At 40.7% G+C, this 14,416-nt stretch overlaps 1 protein-coding gene across 9 annotated transcripts in view; it reads right to left on the bottom strand.

The window, feature by feature from the left end:
- LOC124144149 (pleckstrin homology domain-containing family D member 1-like) overlaps window positions 1-14,416 on the bottom strand; it is an 88,326-nt gene that overhangs the window by 9,461 nt on the left and 64,449 nt on the right. Inside the window, exons 12-15 of one of the 9 annotated variants that reach the window (XM_046513446.2) lie at window positions 13,175-13,325; window positions 12,443-12,580; window positions 10,566-10,585; window positions 6,851-6,868 (exon numbers count right to left, since the gene is read on the bottom strand). In XM_046513446.2, coding sequence (XP_046369402.1) covers window positions 6,851-6,868; window positions 10,566-10,585; window positions 12,443-12,580; window positions 13,175-13,325 — 327 coding nt within the window. Of the gene's footprint in view, window positions 1-6,803; window positions 6,869-8,567; window positions 8,603-10,565; window positions 10,586-11,211; window positions 11,292-12,442; window positions 12,581-13,174; window positions 13,326-14,416 lie in introns of those variants that run through there. The other 8 variants (XM_046513420.2, XM_046513473.2, XM_046513437.2 and 5 more) reach the window with 8 other exon arrangements.

Here is a 14,416-nt window from a genome sequence, read left to right on the forward strand (position 1 = left end):
TCTTACCACAAGCAGAGCTACAGAGGAACACTTTGCCCCAGAATCCCCACATACTGTAACCTGCCAATCCTGGTTCAATACATCTTACCACAAGCAGAGATACAGGGGAACACTTTGCCCCAGAATCCCCAATACTGTAACCTACCAATCCTGGTTCAATTCATCTTACCACAAGCAGAGATACAGGGGAACTCTTTGCCCCGGAATCCCCACATACTGTAACCTACCAATCCTGGTTCAATTCATCTTACCACAAGCAGAGATACAGGGGAACACTTTGCCCCAGAATCCCCACATACTGTAACCTGCCAATCCTGGTTCAATTCATCTTACCACAAGCAGAGATACAGGGGAACTCTTTGCCCCAGAATCCCCAATACTGTAACCTGCCAATCCTGGTTCAATTCATCTTACCACAAGCAGAGATACAGGGGAACACTTTGCCCCAGAATCCCCACATACTGTAACCTGCCAATCCTGGTTCAATTCATCTTACCACAAGCAGAGATACAGGGGAACTCTTTGCCCCAGAATCCCCAATACTGTAACCTGCCAATCCTGGTTCAATTCATCTTACCACAAGCAGAGATACAGGGGAACACTTTGCCCCAGAATCCCCACATACTGTAACCTGCCAATCCTGGTTCAATTCATCTTACCACAAGCAGAGATACAGGGGAACTCTTTGCCCCAGAATCCCCACATACTGTAACCTGCCAATCCTGGTTCAATTCATCTTACCACAAGCAGAGATACAGGGGAACACTTTGCCCCAGAATCCCCAATACTGTAACCTGCCAATCCTGGTTCAATTCATCTTACCACAAGCAGAGACACAGGGGAACTCTTTGCCCCGGAATCCCCACATACTGTAACCTGCCAATCCTGGTTCAATTCATCTTACCACAAGCAGAGATACAGGGGAACTCTTTGCCCCGGAATCCCCACATACTGTAACCTACCAATCCTGGTTCAATTCATCTTACCACAAGCAGAGATACAGGGGAACACTTTGCCCCAGAATCCCCAATACTGTAACCTGCCAATCCTGGTTCAATTCATCTTACCACAAGCAGAGATACACGAGAACACTTTGCCCCAGATTCCCCATTACTGTAACCTGCTAATCCTGGTTCAATTCATCTTACCACAAGCAGAGATACAGGGGAACACTTTGCCCCAGAATCCCCAATACTGTAACCTGCCAATCCTGGTTCAATTCATCTTACCACAAGCAGAGATACAGGCGAACACTTTGCCCCGGAATCCCCAAAAACTGTAACCTGCCAATCCTGGTTCAATTCATCTTACCACAAGCAGAGACACAAGAGAACACTTTGCCCCAGAATCCCCACATACTGTAACCTACCAATCCTGGTTCAATTCATCTTACCACAAGCAGAGATACAGAGGAACACTTTGCCCCGGAATCCCCACATACTGTAACCTGCCAATCCTGGTTCAATTCATCTTACCACAAGCAGAGATACAGGGGAACACTTTGCCCCGAAATCCCCACATACTGTAACCTACCAATCCTGGTTCAATTCATCTTACCACAAGCAGAGATACAGGGGAACTCTTTGCCCCAGAATCCCCACATACTGTAACCTACCAATCCTGGTTCAATTCATCTTACCACAAGCAGAGATACAGGGGAACTCTTTGCCCCGGAAACCCCACATACTGTAACCTGCCAATCCTGGTTCAATTCATCTTACCACAAGCAGAGACACAGGGGAACTCTTTGCCCCGGAATCCCCACATACTGTAACCTGCCAATCCTGGTTCAATTCATCTTACCACAAGCAGAGATACAGGGGAACTCTTTGCCCCGGAATCCCCACATACTGTAACCTACCAATCCTGGTTCAATTCATCTTACCACAAGCAGAGATACATGAGAACACTTTGCCCCAGAATCCCCAATACTGTAACCTGCCAATCCTGGTTCAATTCATCTTACCACAAGCAGAGATACAGGGGAACACTTTGCCCCAGAATCCCCAATACTGTAACCTGCCAATCCTGGTTCAATTCATCTTACCACAAGCAGAGATACAGGGGAACACTTTGCCCTGGAATCCCCAAAAACTGTAACCTGCCAATCCTGGTTCAATTCATCTTACCACAAGCAGAGACACAAGAGAACACTTTGCCCCAGAATCCCCACATACTGTTACCTACCAATCCTGGTTCAATTCATCTTACCACAAGCAGAGATACAGAGGAACACTTTGCCCCGGAATCCCCAATACTGTAACCTGCCAATCCTGGTTCAATTCATCTTACCACAAGCAGAGATACAGGGGAACTCTTTGCCCCGAAATCCCCACATACTGTAACCTACCAATCCTGGTTCAATTCATCTTACCACAAGCAGAGATACAGGGGAACTCTTTGCCCCAGAATCCCCACATACTGTAACCTACCAATCCTGGTTCAATTCATCTTACCACAAGCAGAGATACAGGGGAACTCTTTGCCCCAGAATCCCCACATACTGTAACCTACCAATCCTGGTTCAATTCATCTTACCACAAGCAGAGATACAGGGGAACTCTTTGCCCCGGAAACCCCACATACTGTAACCTGCCAATCCTGGTTCAATTCATCTTACCACAAGCAGAGACACAGGGGAACTCTTTGCCCCGGAATCCCCACATACTGTAACCTGCCAATCCTGGTTCAATTCATCTTACCACAAGCAGAGATACAGGGGAACTCTTTGCCCCGGAATCCCCACATACTGTAACCTACCAATCCTGGTTCAATTCATCTTACCACAAGCAGAGATAAATGAGAACACTTTGCCCCAGAATCCCCAATACTGTAACCTGCCAATCCTGGTTCAATTCATCTTACCACAAGCAGAGATACAGGGGAACACTTTGCCCCAGAATCCCCAATACTGTAACCTGCCAATCCTGGTTCAATTCATCTTACCACAAGCAGAGATACAGGCGAACACTTTGCCCCGGAATCCCCAAAAACTGTAACCTGCCAATCCTGGTTCAATTCATCTTACCACAAGCAGAGACACAAGAGAACACTTTGCCCCAGAATCCCCACATACTGTAACCTACCAATCCTGGTTCAATTCATCTTACCACAAGCAGAGATACAGAGGAACACTTTGCCCCAGAATCCCCACATACTGTAACCTGCCAATCCTGGTTCAATTCATCTTACCACAAGCAGAGATACAGGGGAACACTTTGCCCCCGAAATCCCCACATACTGTAACCTACCAATCCTGGTTCAATTCATCTTACCACAAGCAGAGATACAGGGGAACTCTTTGCCCCAGAATCCCCACATACTGTAACCTACCAATCCTGGTTCAATTCATCTTACCACAAGCAGAGATACAGGGGAACTCTTTGCCCCAGAATCCCCACATACTGTAACCTACCAATCCTGGTTCAATTCATCTTACCACAAGCAGAGATACAGGGGAACACTTTGCCCCAGAATCCCCAATACTGTAACCTGCCAATCCTGGTTCAATTCATCTTACCACAAGCAGAGATACAGAGGAACACTTTGCCCCGGAATCCCCACATACTGTAACCTGCCAATCCTGGTTCAATTCATCTTACCACAAGCAGAGATACAGGGGAACACTTTGCCCCGAAATCCCCACATACTGTAACCTACCAATCCTAGTTCAATTCATCTTACCACAAGCAGAGATACAGGGGAACTCTTTGCCCCAGAATCCCAACATACTGTAACCTACCAATCCTGGTTCAATTCATCTTACCACAAGCAGAGATACAGGGGAACTCTTTGCCCCGGAAACCCCACATACTGTAACCTACCAATCCTGGTTCAATTCATCTTACCACAAGCAGAGATACAGGGGAACTCTTTGCCCCGGAAACCCCACATACTGTAACCTGCCAATCCTGGTTCAATTCATCTTACCACAAGCAGAGACACAGGGGAACTCTTCGCCCCGGAATCCCCACATACTGTAACCTACCAATCCTGGTTCAATTCATCTTACCACAAGCAGAGATACAGGGGAACACTTGCCCCAGAATCCCCAATACTGTAACCTGCCAATCCTGGTTCAATTCATCTTACCACAAGCAGAGATACAGGGGAACACTTTGCCCCAGAATCCCCAATACTGTAACCTGCCAATCCTGGTTCAATTCATCTTACCACAAGCAGAGATACAGGGGAACACTTTGCCCCAGAATCCCCACATACTGTAACCTGCCAATCCTGGTTCAATTCATCTTACCACAAGCAGAGATACAGGGAACACTTTGCCCCAGAATCCCCAATACTGTAACCCGCCAATCCTGGTTCAATTCATCTTACCACAAGCAGAGATACAGGGGAACTCTTTGCCCCAGAATCCCCACATACTGTAACCTGCCAATCCTGGTTCAATTCATCTTACCACAAGCAGAGATACAGGGGAACACTTTGCCCCAGAATCCCCACATACTCAGTAGTCAGTGGGACCACCTTATCCCATTGTGTGGCCCCTCATGACAAGCATGATGGAGGTACTGGGAGAACACAAAAACTAACAAAGATAGTCTCAAACTCTACATCTATCACATCTAATTCTACAGTTAACATTCTATTGCAAGCTGATGAACACAAACATACTGGTTAGTTATCATCTTAGTAAAGAAGGTAGCATGCATTAGTGCAACAACACAAGAGTGCAACCATTTTAACATTATAACTCACATCACAATCCAAACAAAAATACCAGTGCTTTAGGATACTGTGAATAATCCATCAAAACACAAAGGCCAGTGCTTACAGGATATTGAGAAACAAAACAAACAGGAGACTATAAAGGCATGCTCTTACTTCAATATCAATTTACAAGATTATCCTGGAGCAAACAAAATCAAAATTGGTATTCTCAACCAATATATCGCATGACAGTGTTATATACATATAGATATTGCTAGCTGTGTATGGAGAGATGCTAAACAGCTAAACAGGGTAGGGAGCATTCAGGAAAAACACCGTATTCCCTGCAGTCAAACAGCAAATCTGAAAGCTTACAGTCACCTGTCAGGGAGTTGAGAGACCTTAGCCCTTAGCATGATTAAATTCAAAGTATTCTGCACAACTGTCAAAAAATAAATCCAATCTGTTCTGTTGTGCACTCAGTGAATGAGGGTGAATGAGAGCTAATGCAAGTGAATTGCTTATGCTGTAAACTACCTCAGTGCTAAAATTGTCATGATGTCAAAAATGACAAAAAAATTAAGTGAATTGGAAGCAAGTGAGGTTCTGATAGATCAAATTGCACTGTTTTGCTTCTTTCAGAAATTGGAACCAAGATCATATGTACACAAAACTGGCAACACGCTCTTCCACTAAGCAATAACTTCTTGATCACAAACATTCAAGCATGGTTCAATCAGTACATGTTCTCAAGATCTGGGGGGGGGCATCGAATACAAGGAGACGACATACAAAGAACCAGTCACTTCAACTTGGTTGTCGATCTTTAATCTTTAATTTGATAGCCACTTTTTTAATCTGATATTTATCCTATGTCTTTGGGGGCATCAACAATACTGTTGACTCTTGCATAACAGAGTTGGAAGAAAACAGGATTGACACTTTTGTTTGGTTCTGGTCTGGTGCTTTACTGTGTATCAGCCTGATAGTGAGTGAGTGAGTTGGGTTTAATGCCAGTTATATCACGGTGTGTGAGCTTGATGTGGAGGGAAAGCCCAAAGTGATGCAAGTCTTAGATGTTTGAAGCCAATTATCATTAAAACTCTTGGTTACTACCCGGTAGATACATTGTCTGTGTCTCCTAGGTTACCTTTCATGGATAACTTGAACATTTAGCGATACAGGAAACTGTATAAACAATCCAATGACGGATCACCTCTCACTGAATGCAAGTGATCAGCTTATTCACACAACCACACAATCCTCTTGAACATGGTTTGCCAAATATTGCATACAACATGTATTTATGAACCAATTAATTGCTGTTCTATAAATCAGCATGTGACATGACTAGGCTGTATATCTTAGTGTGGACCTGGGTGGTGCATGAACACGATCATATCGCATGTTTTGGTGATGGAAACTTTGGAACTCCCTAATTGATAGAAGTTGCTTTTGTGAAAAAAGTAAAAAAGTTGCTAAGCAAGAGTCAGCTATACAGTGAGTGAGTGAGTATGGTTTTACGCCGCTTTTAGCAATATTCCAGCAATATCACGGCGGGGAACACCAGAAATGGGCTTCACACATTGTACCCATGTCAGGAATCGAACCTGGGTCTTCGGCGTGACGAGCGAACGCTTTAAGCGGTAAGGCTACCCGACCGCCCCCAGCTGTACAGTAAAATCAGCTAAAGTAACAATCCTACTTTGTCTGTTTGTTTGTTTGTTTGTTTGTTGTTTAATTCCATCCTCAGCATTATTCCAGCTATCTGATGGGCGACCTGTGAGTGATCATGTCTGAGCCAGACAATCAAGTGATCGATATTATGAGCAACGATCCATGCCACTGTGGTACGATGACACACAATCAACCAAATAACCCAACCTGACCACCAGATCCATTTGGCGCCTCTTACGACCAGCAAAGTTTCTTGGCACCAATCCTAATCTGGAACCCCCACAGGAACAAGCCAAAACAAATACCAGTCTCCCAAACACAAGAATTCTACAGGTTCCTGTATTCTGAATATTACAAGGGCATCTCTGACAAAAAGTGTAAAAATTGCTTTGTGGAAGAGCGTTGTATAGTTTGGTGCATTGTGCGCAACGTCAGAGGAAGGTGGACTCGGCCATTACCAATCAGATTTGCTGGTGACTACACGCCTACATCTCACTACGATTACCTTTCGGCGCGTCGAGACCTGGGGAGGTAACAACACCACGGGATAAGAAGGGAACCAGTCTAGGTGGCAAATGTTCATATACACAAACCTTGCCTTCAGATGCTCCACGTCCCATACACAAACCTTGCCTTGTAAATATACTCGAGATCTCATACACAAACTTTGCCTGATTAATATACTTGAGATCTCATACACAGATTTGGCCTTGGCAAAATATTCAAGATCTTGTCAATATACTCGAGATCTCATTTACAAACTTTGCCTTGTTAATATACTGGAGATCTCATACACAGCATGGGCGGATACAGCTTTTTTTAAAAAGAGGGGTGCACAATTAAGATCTATTTATTGTCTTTGGTTGTAATTTATACAGAAATAAAGATTTTTTTCGAAATAAAAAGGGGGGGGTGCGCACCCACGCACCCGCTCACCCCCCCTCTGTATCCGCCCATGCACAGATTTTGTCTTCACTAAATACTCGAGATCTTCTTTGGAACCCATATTCTGTTTATTGCATTCATATTTCAGTAAAATTTTCGATAATTTTTTAGATTTCGTATAAGATTTTGTGACAACTGTGATATTTTTTACATTAACACTGAAAAAAATGTGAATATTGTGAATGTTTACAATGGTTTTCTTTTTATCAAAATGTTATTAAAATCAAAAGAAACCATGCTTAGATGGACGACAAGTAAACAACAACATCAGTACATATTCTGATTACGTAACATATTTCATGCAAAGGTTTGTGAATATGTACATATCACCACTTATATAACATGCATAAATAAAAAAAACAAATTTGATGTTTCTCATAAATAACTGAAGCATTTGTCAAATTTTCTGTGATGAAAATAAATCCTTGTTCAGGTAGTGAATGGAGTGTCACTGACTTAATTTCAACAAATAATACTGTGTAACCTATTTTTCAAAGATGAAATAACAAACAGAAAATTTGACAAACTATGTAAGGAGCATTGTCACTGTTTTGAAGCCAGGACTACGATTACTATGTCACAGGTGATTAGGGGGAAAAGGAAACTCTTCAAAACAATGACTCCCGCTCACAACATTCTCAAGTCCATCAACCCATACAGTGGTCACCAGGTGAAGCTAACCTCCTACAGCTCAGTCACATACTTATCTGAAGTCAGGTAAATTCAAACAAACATGTTATGTCCAAAAGACTGTAAATACCTAACTAATTTTCATAAGTATGTTTAGTTAAACAAATCCTTTATCATCCACAAACTTAGGATTGATATTCTATTATAAAATCACTAAATGCAATCTTACGATATTCTGTTAACATTATCTGCTTTTCCAGCAATAATACAGCTCTGCACGGTGAAAGGTACTTCTTTCTTAAGTAGTTTCTGTAAAGTGATACCCTGCTTTGTATTAAGAACATACTCTTACATATTATAAAGAAACAGCAATGTTTTTCACATTGAAGATTTTCCTTTTACATGTACATGTACAATTTTTTATTTGCAGTGGATGGAGTTGACAGGAAGTGTCGGCATTTAGTTCCAATACGCCTTTCGGAACCTTTGAACAAGAATGACTTTGTGGATGCCACATCAACATATTTTGTCCTCAACACAAGTGACCACTGCAAAGGACTGACACTAAACATCAATGTATATACATATTAGCTTGTGGAATACAGTGTCCATGCAAGTTCAACTGGAACAACATTGGTTATAGGTACCTACGAATTCCTGGATCAGAATTTCACCTGAAAGACTGTCACACACAAAACACTTGAACAACTCATCAGCAACAACAAGCATAATACTTGGCGTCAGTCAAAAACACAAACCTCCATGGCAACACAGCACGACTGGCTGGCCACCCTCTCTTAGGTAACGGTGAGAAAAAGATCTACGCTAAAAGATTACACTTGCATTGCATGTGTTTTAAATGGAAGTGGCAACACATCAAGTGGAGATGAAGGTGTTGTGGGGGAGAAGGTGATGACTACAATTCTCTACAGAAGGTGATGTGGCAGGTTTAAGCAAAGAAAATGGTTTCATCTGTTGTATTTTTTTGCTTTTTCAGCTATATAAAGTTTTAGTGGTTACTCAAAATATCTTTGTAAGTCTTTCTTCATACCTTATAGACAGAGTGAGTTTGCCTCATGTTAAAGGTACCATAAGAACTAGAATGTCTGTCAAAGACTCTTGCAATAAGGAGGAAGCGCTGAACAATAGTGAGTGAGTGAGTGAGTATGGTTTTACGCCGCTTTTAGCAATATTCCAGCAATATCACGGCGGGGGACACCAGAAATGGGCTTCACACATTGTACCCATGTCGGGAGTCGAACCCAGGTCTTCAGCGTGACGAGCGGACGCTTTAACCACCAGGCTACCCAACCGCCCCCACTGAACAATAGCAGTGGTCTGATTCTGTGTTATAGGTTGCCTCATTCTACCTGACATGTATGTCAATGAGGATAGAATTAAACATAAACCCTTGACAAATAATAATATATGGCATCCAACTTATTAATTACCACCCAGAGAAATGTCCAAAATGAAATGTGAAAATTTGCCTGCTTTGTATTGAATTTTCCGACTGTACCGCTCTGAAATAATGTGTCATCAAGCTGATCTGATACCAGCTTTCTGTTCCTATGTGCAATGTTATTAGTGTACTAGAGTGCTCCGTTGTGTGGGCTATGTAATAATTAGACTTCATTTTTGTGAGATTTAAATGCATTATTATTCAAATTATTGTGAAATAATCGTCTTATAGCTGTAAACAAAGTCTAATTGAAAAAAAAGAGCAAGGAATATATACCACTCAAAAGAAGTTAAAGAACACAGGATTCGTTCATACTTCTATAGTTATCTGTCATGGGTGTTCCTTAACTTCTTCAGAGTAGTATATATTGTCATTAAGTCTCAAATTAAAGCACCTACAACATAATCTGATTATACTATCTCTAAAGACTTAACTGTTTTCAAGGGAAGTTGCAAGAAATAACAGCTATTGCTTCAGATTCCAGAGCCCACTAACTGTTCTTTAATCACTGGACATTCAGTTGACTAAACAAGTCAGGCTGACAAGCAATTACTTGTTACACAAACTGAACATACATTCAAACTTATCCACATAATCATTAAACAGAATTTTGACAGTAACAAAAAAAATTTCACATTAACTTTTATTCAATTTATGATGAATAATGGTCATGTACAGGTATGCCACTGAGACATGAATACCAGTAGACATAATCACTCAGTCCAAAACCAAACTTTAATCCAGGGGGACAATTTTGAAACAAAAGGTGCACATTGGTGGCATGTGTTTAGTGTTGTAAAAGTGTGCTGGTGCCCAGGTGTATTTACTTCATGTCTAAAAGCAAAGTAAAATATGTTCATCAAGAGGAGATTAACCTATGAAAGAACGCCTGAGGCCCAAATATATTAAGTCTCAACCATCCTTTCGACATTCAGTTCTTTACGGAGCTAGTGAGTTCACTAGCAGCCAACATGGAGATGTCCAACAAGAAAAGACAGCAATGTGGAACTCAAGAATCGTCGGACATATATACCCTGCTACTAAAGCAGCCCTATAAGTCCTGTGACAGTAACAACACAGCAGGCTTGGGTCACACCAGCTTCAGCAGCAGCAGCAGCAGTAGCGCATACATCTATATATACACATAGGAATCATGCAAAATGTCGCATCAGTCTAAGCGTACCTTTACCACAATCAGAAAAGCTGGTGGAAAAATAAGATTTGTCGTGAAAATGATACCATTCTGACTAAGGCTTGGATCAATGTTTGATAATTTTACAAAATAAAGATTTATGAGAACAAATAATTAAAAATCTTTTTCTTTTTTTTTTCTAAATTATTTATGGGAATATTATTAACAAACACATAAATATGTATTCAAAGGAGCACATCAGTATATCTCTATTAGCAAAAAGGGTTTAAAAGAATTATGTTTTGGAGCATTGCTATCAAACAATTCTAGCCTTGTTTTTAAGTTCTTTTTTCAAAACCATTTTCAATATCTAACCAAACTACATCAAGCATGCTTCCAGACTGATTGGGATATGATACATACTTAATAATATATATAAAATTGTATAGGCAACACATTAATGTCTTAATAACATAACATATAATAGAGGTTGACCTGTTTTGATCTGCACCTGCCATCACACCTCCATATTATTACAGGTACGCAAAATGTTAACATCAGTTGATCAATCCCATACCATGTACAGAACACCTGACCAGAAGTGTTAGTTATTGTGCCAGCTGACGCTTGGTGTTAGAGCAAAAGTAGTAGCACGGCTACTAGTATGAGCAGACACAACAAAGGGCAGGTGTGTTACCTAGATGGTAAGAGTGCTATACAGCATCGTGTCAGATGCCGCCACATTCAAGGACCCAGCTAGAGATGTTGATAAGGAGCCTGATTGTGAGAGATGAGGGTAAGGCGTATACATGTTAAAGTCAGATATATACAGAACCTCTGTTAGTAAAGCGATGAGCTTAATAATCCACCACACTCTTAGAGAGTTACTTGAGTGAAGGAATGGGGAATTACGCTGTTGTCAGCAAGAATTGCAGCTGTTGGACGGCAACATTTCAATCATTGTTACAGGGATTATCTAAGATTCCAAACTCAGTGCCTTTAGCAGGCAAATTGAGAAAGACTTGTTACTTGGTTAAACTTGGGATTATTTAAAAGTTCTTATTTCCAGAGATATTCAACACTGCATTCAATAAAATAATGTATAGTTAAGCCTTTTCCTCTTTTTTGGGTCCTGTTATCAATGGCATACAAGTCACATTAGTTATATCTATATTTACATAAATGTTTTAATTCACATTTGTGAATATTTACTGACAATTGTTGTGGATTTGAGGTCAAATATCGGCTTCTGAAGAGGTCTAGATAAACCCCTGGGCCGTGTCTGGAGCAGACAAACCAGGGTGGACAGTGTGGTGACACACCCATACCACTGAGGTCTGATGACACTAATGTTATCGACAATCAAGGTATTAGCCATAACCAGTGGTAACAGGCCATTGTCACCACCCAATCCCCATTTCTGTCATCTTTTAAGAGAAGCATTGGAAATGGGGATCTACCTAATCTATTCCAGAGGGGCCTAAGATACCGGGTAAGTGAGATTGGACATAAAGAAAGTTATGTGAGAAGATATTTGAAAAAGAAGGCATATATTTCTTTTAATGATGTTAATATGAAGCAGAATGATTAGATGAAAAAATATATAACATGATAAGAAAAAGATCAATATATCATATGACACGATAAGTAAGACAAAAAATAAAAACTTTGAATTGAGAATCAAAAAACAATCATCAACTTTGTATGATGTCAAAGAAAAACAGAGTTACCTCCCTTACTTTAACAATACAACTCAAGCTACACTTTCTTAATTTGTAAATATATTACCTGTATCAAGTATTTCGCATATGATATAAAAATATATATATATACAAATCTAAAATCTAAATTACACTTAAGATAAATAAAGCAACTGGAACACTGCATTAAAACTGCAGTTCTGTTCACCTCATTATAAACATACTTACTGCTAGATCTTTTTCGATTTGTAAATTTCATTGTTTTGGCTCGTCTAGCCATTGTTTTCCTGGCACACACTGCATTCTTCATAATGATTGGCTGATCTGCTGACAGTTTAGCTTCTGCTGCCAGATCCTCAAAGAATTCTGAAACAGCACAAGGAGAATAATAACTTCCCACACATAATGGCAAAAAAATGCTTAAATTTGAAATCTTTGATATCACTACACCTGCAAGAACTGATATTCTCCCAAAGCATTATTAATATGCCTCAGGAGTCGACCCTGTCCACTTCTCACGCAGGGAAAATCTTGTCCTAAATTTTGAAAAAAATATATTTCACCTGAGTTTGGTTATCAAGAGCAACAAGTCTTGTATTAATCACAAACCATTCCATTTTAGTACTAGTTTCAGTCCTTGAATATCAGGAATATTTCTGTACATATGAATAATTCTTGCGTATGTTTAAGTCAGTGGTCACATTCTGAAGTCCAGGCAGACACTTGACACAGAGATATACCTCGGTAAAAACGATGTAGTCTGTACTGAAACGTCATTTTTCCACATTGTTCACAAGAAAAGTGAAATCAAACTTTCTACTTTCCAGCAGTAACACATGCAAAGTGAAGTCATTTAGGAGATTCCTGAAGCCTGTTTACCATGAACTCTATTCCAACAAAGCACTACTCTATAATCAACATCACCAAGCCAGACAGAACAGGAACATCAAAGTAACTGACGTTTGAGTTTCTGGACATTGAAAGTCATCTCCTCCTTGACGTCATCCTCGATGTTGTTGGTCTTGTCTGCGACGGCACGCTCCAGGATCTTCAGTGACCGCTCAGCCTCCTGCAGCTTTGTCTCCGCGGACAGCCGCGCCCTGATCTCCTCCTGGGGCACAAGGTACAGTCAGTCAGTGAATTAGGAGACAAGTGAGTAAGTTAATTTGGTTTGCAGCAATTTCATGGCGGGGGACACCACAAATGGGCTTCACACATTGTACCCATGTGAGGAATCGAACCCAGGTCTTCGTCGTGACGAGCGAACACTTTAACCACTAGGCTCCCCGACTGCCCCGAATCAGGAGATAAACCTACTGTGTTTTGAAATTACATGTGGTCCCACTGAAGAGAAGATAACACTTGTCTTAATCTGGAACCGATTGTTTCGCAAGGATACTATTTCCACAGCCAGTATCTTACTAGCACTGGAATATATTCCCATATGATTCTTCTTTCCTTCCGGACATTTTTTTACCCAGAAACATTAATTGTTTACACCTACACATATATTAGCCTGGAACTACCGACTGAAACCATGAGCAATGATCCATGCAATCAGCCAAGTCACAGAGTCTGATGACCACTTGGTCCTGTGTGGTAGGGATACTTTTGACTTAATCAGATGCTGGGGACCTAATCTTCCCGTAAACAGTAAAAGTAAACAGTCAAAATGTTTCCTGGGAATCCAAAGTTCCTTGTATACAATCTGGACTATTTCATACTAACATTGCCTCACGGCTCCAATGAATCGATGATCCACAAGATACAAGTTATACTCTGTTGAGAGCTGCTGACATCAAAATCAGTGAGATGGAGATATTTTCAGTTTATTTCTTTTTATGTTTCTTACTCTATACAGTGAACAAACACAAAGTTCTACTTCAATGTCAATGCTACAGATGGAGTAGAGTAATAAACTATAGTTTTGCCCTATAGTTAAGCACAATGATTTCTTATTCCTCTGTTCCAGAGACAGGCACAATTCTTGGGAGCCAGCGCCCGCTTCAGACAACTTAATTGTTTGAGTAGGTTTGGGTTATATATCATTAGAGATGGTTGACAATCATCTTGCCTTATTTCGTACCAGGGAATAATATTCAATTGAAGGAACTATTTCACCCATTGATAATTGTGGATGGGCCATCTTGGTTGACAGTAATGAAAGAATGATGTTACCATGGATACTCTAGATCATGGGAA

The sequence above is a fragment of the Haliotis rufescens genome, unplaced genomic scaffold (genome assembly GCF_023055435.1).
Source record: "Haliotis rufescens isolate VD_foot unplaced genomic scaffold, xgHalRufe1.0.p SCAF_82, whole genome shotgun sequence".
NCBI lineage: Eukaryota > Metazoa > Mollusca > Gastropoda > Lepetellida > Haliotidae > Haliotis > Haliotis rufescens.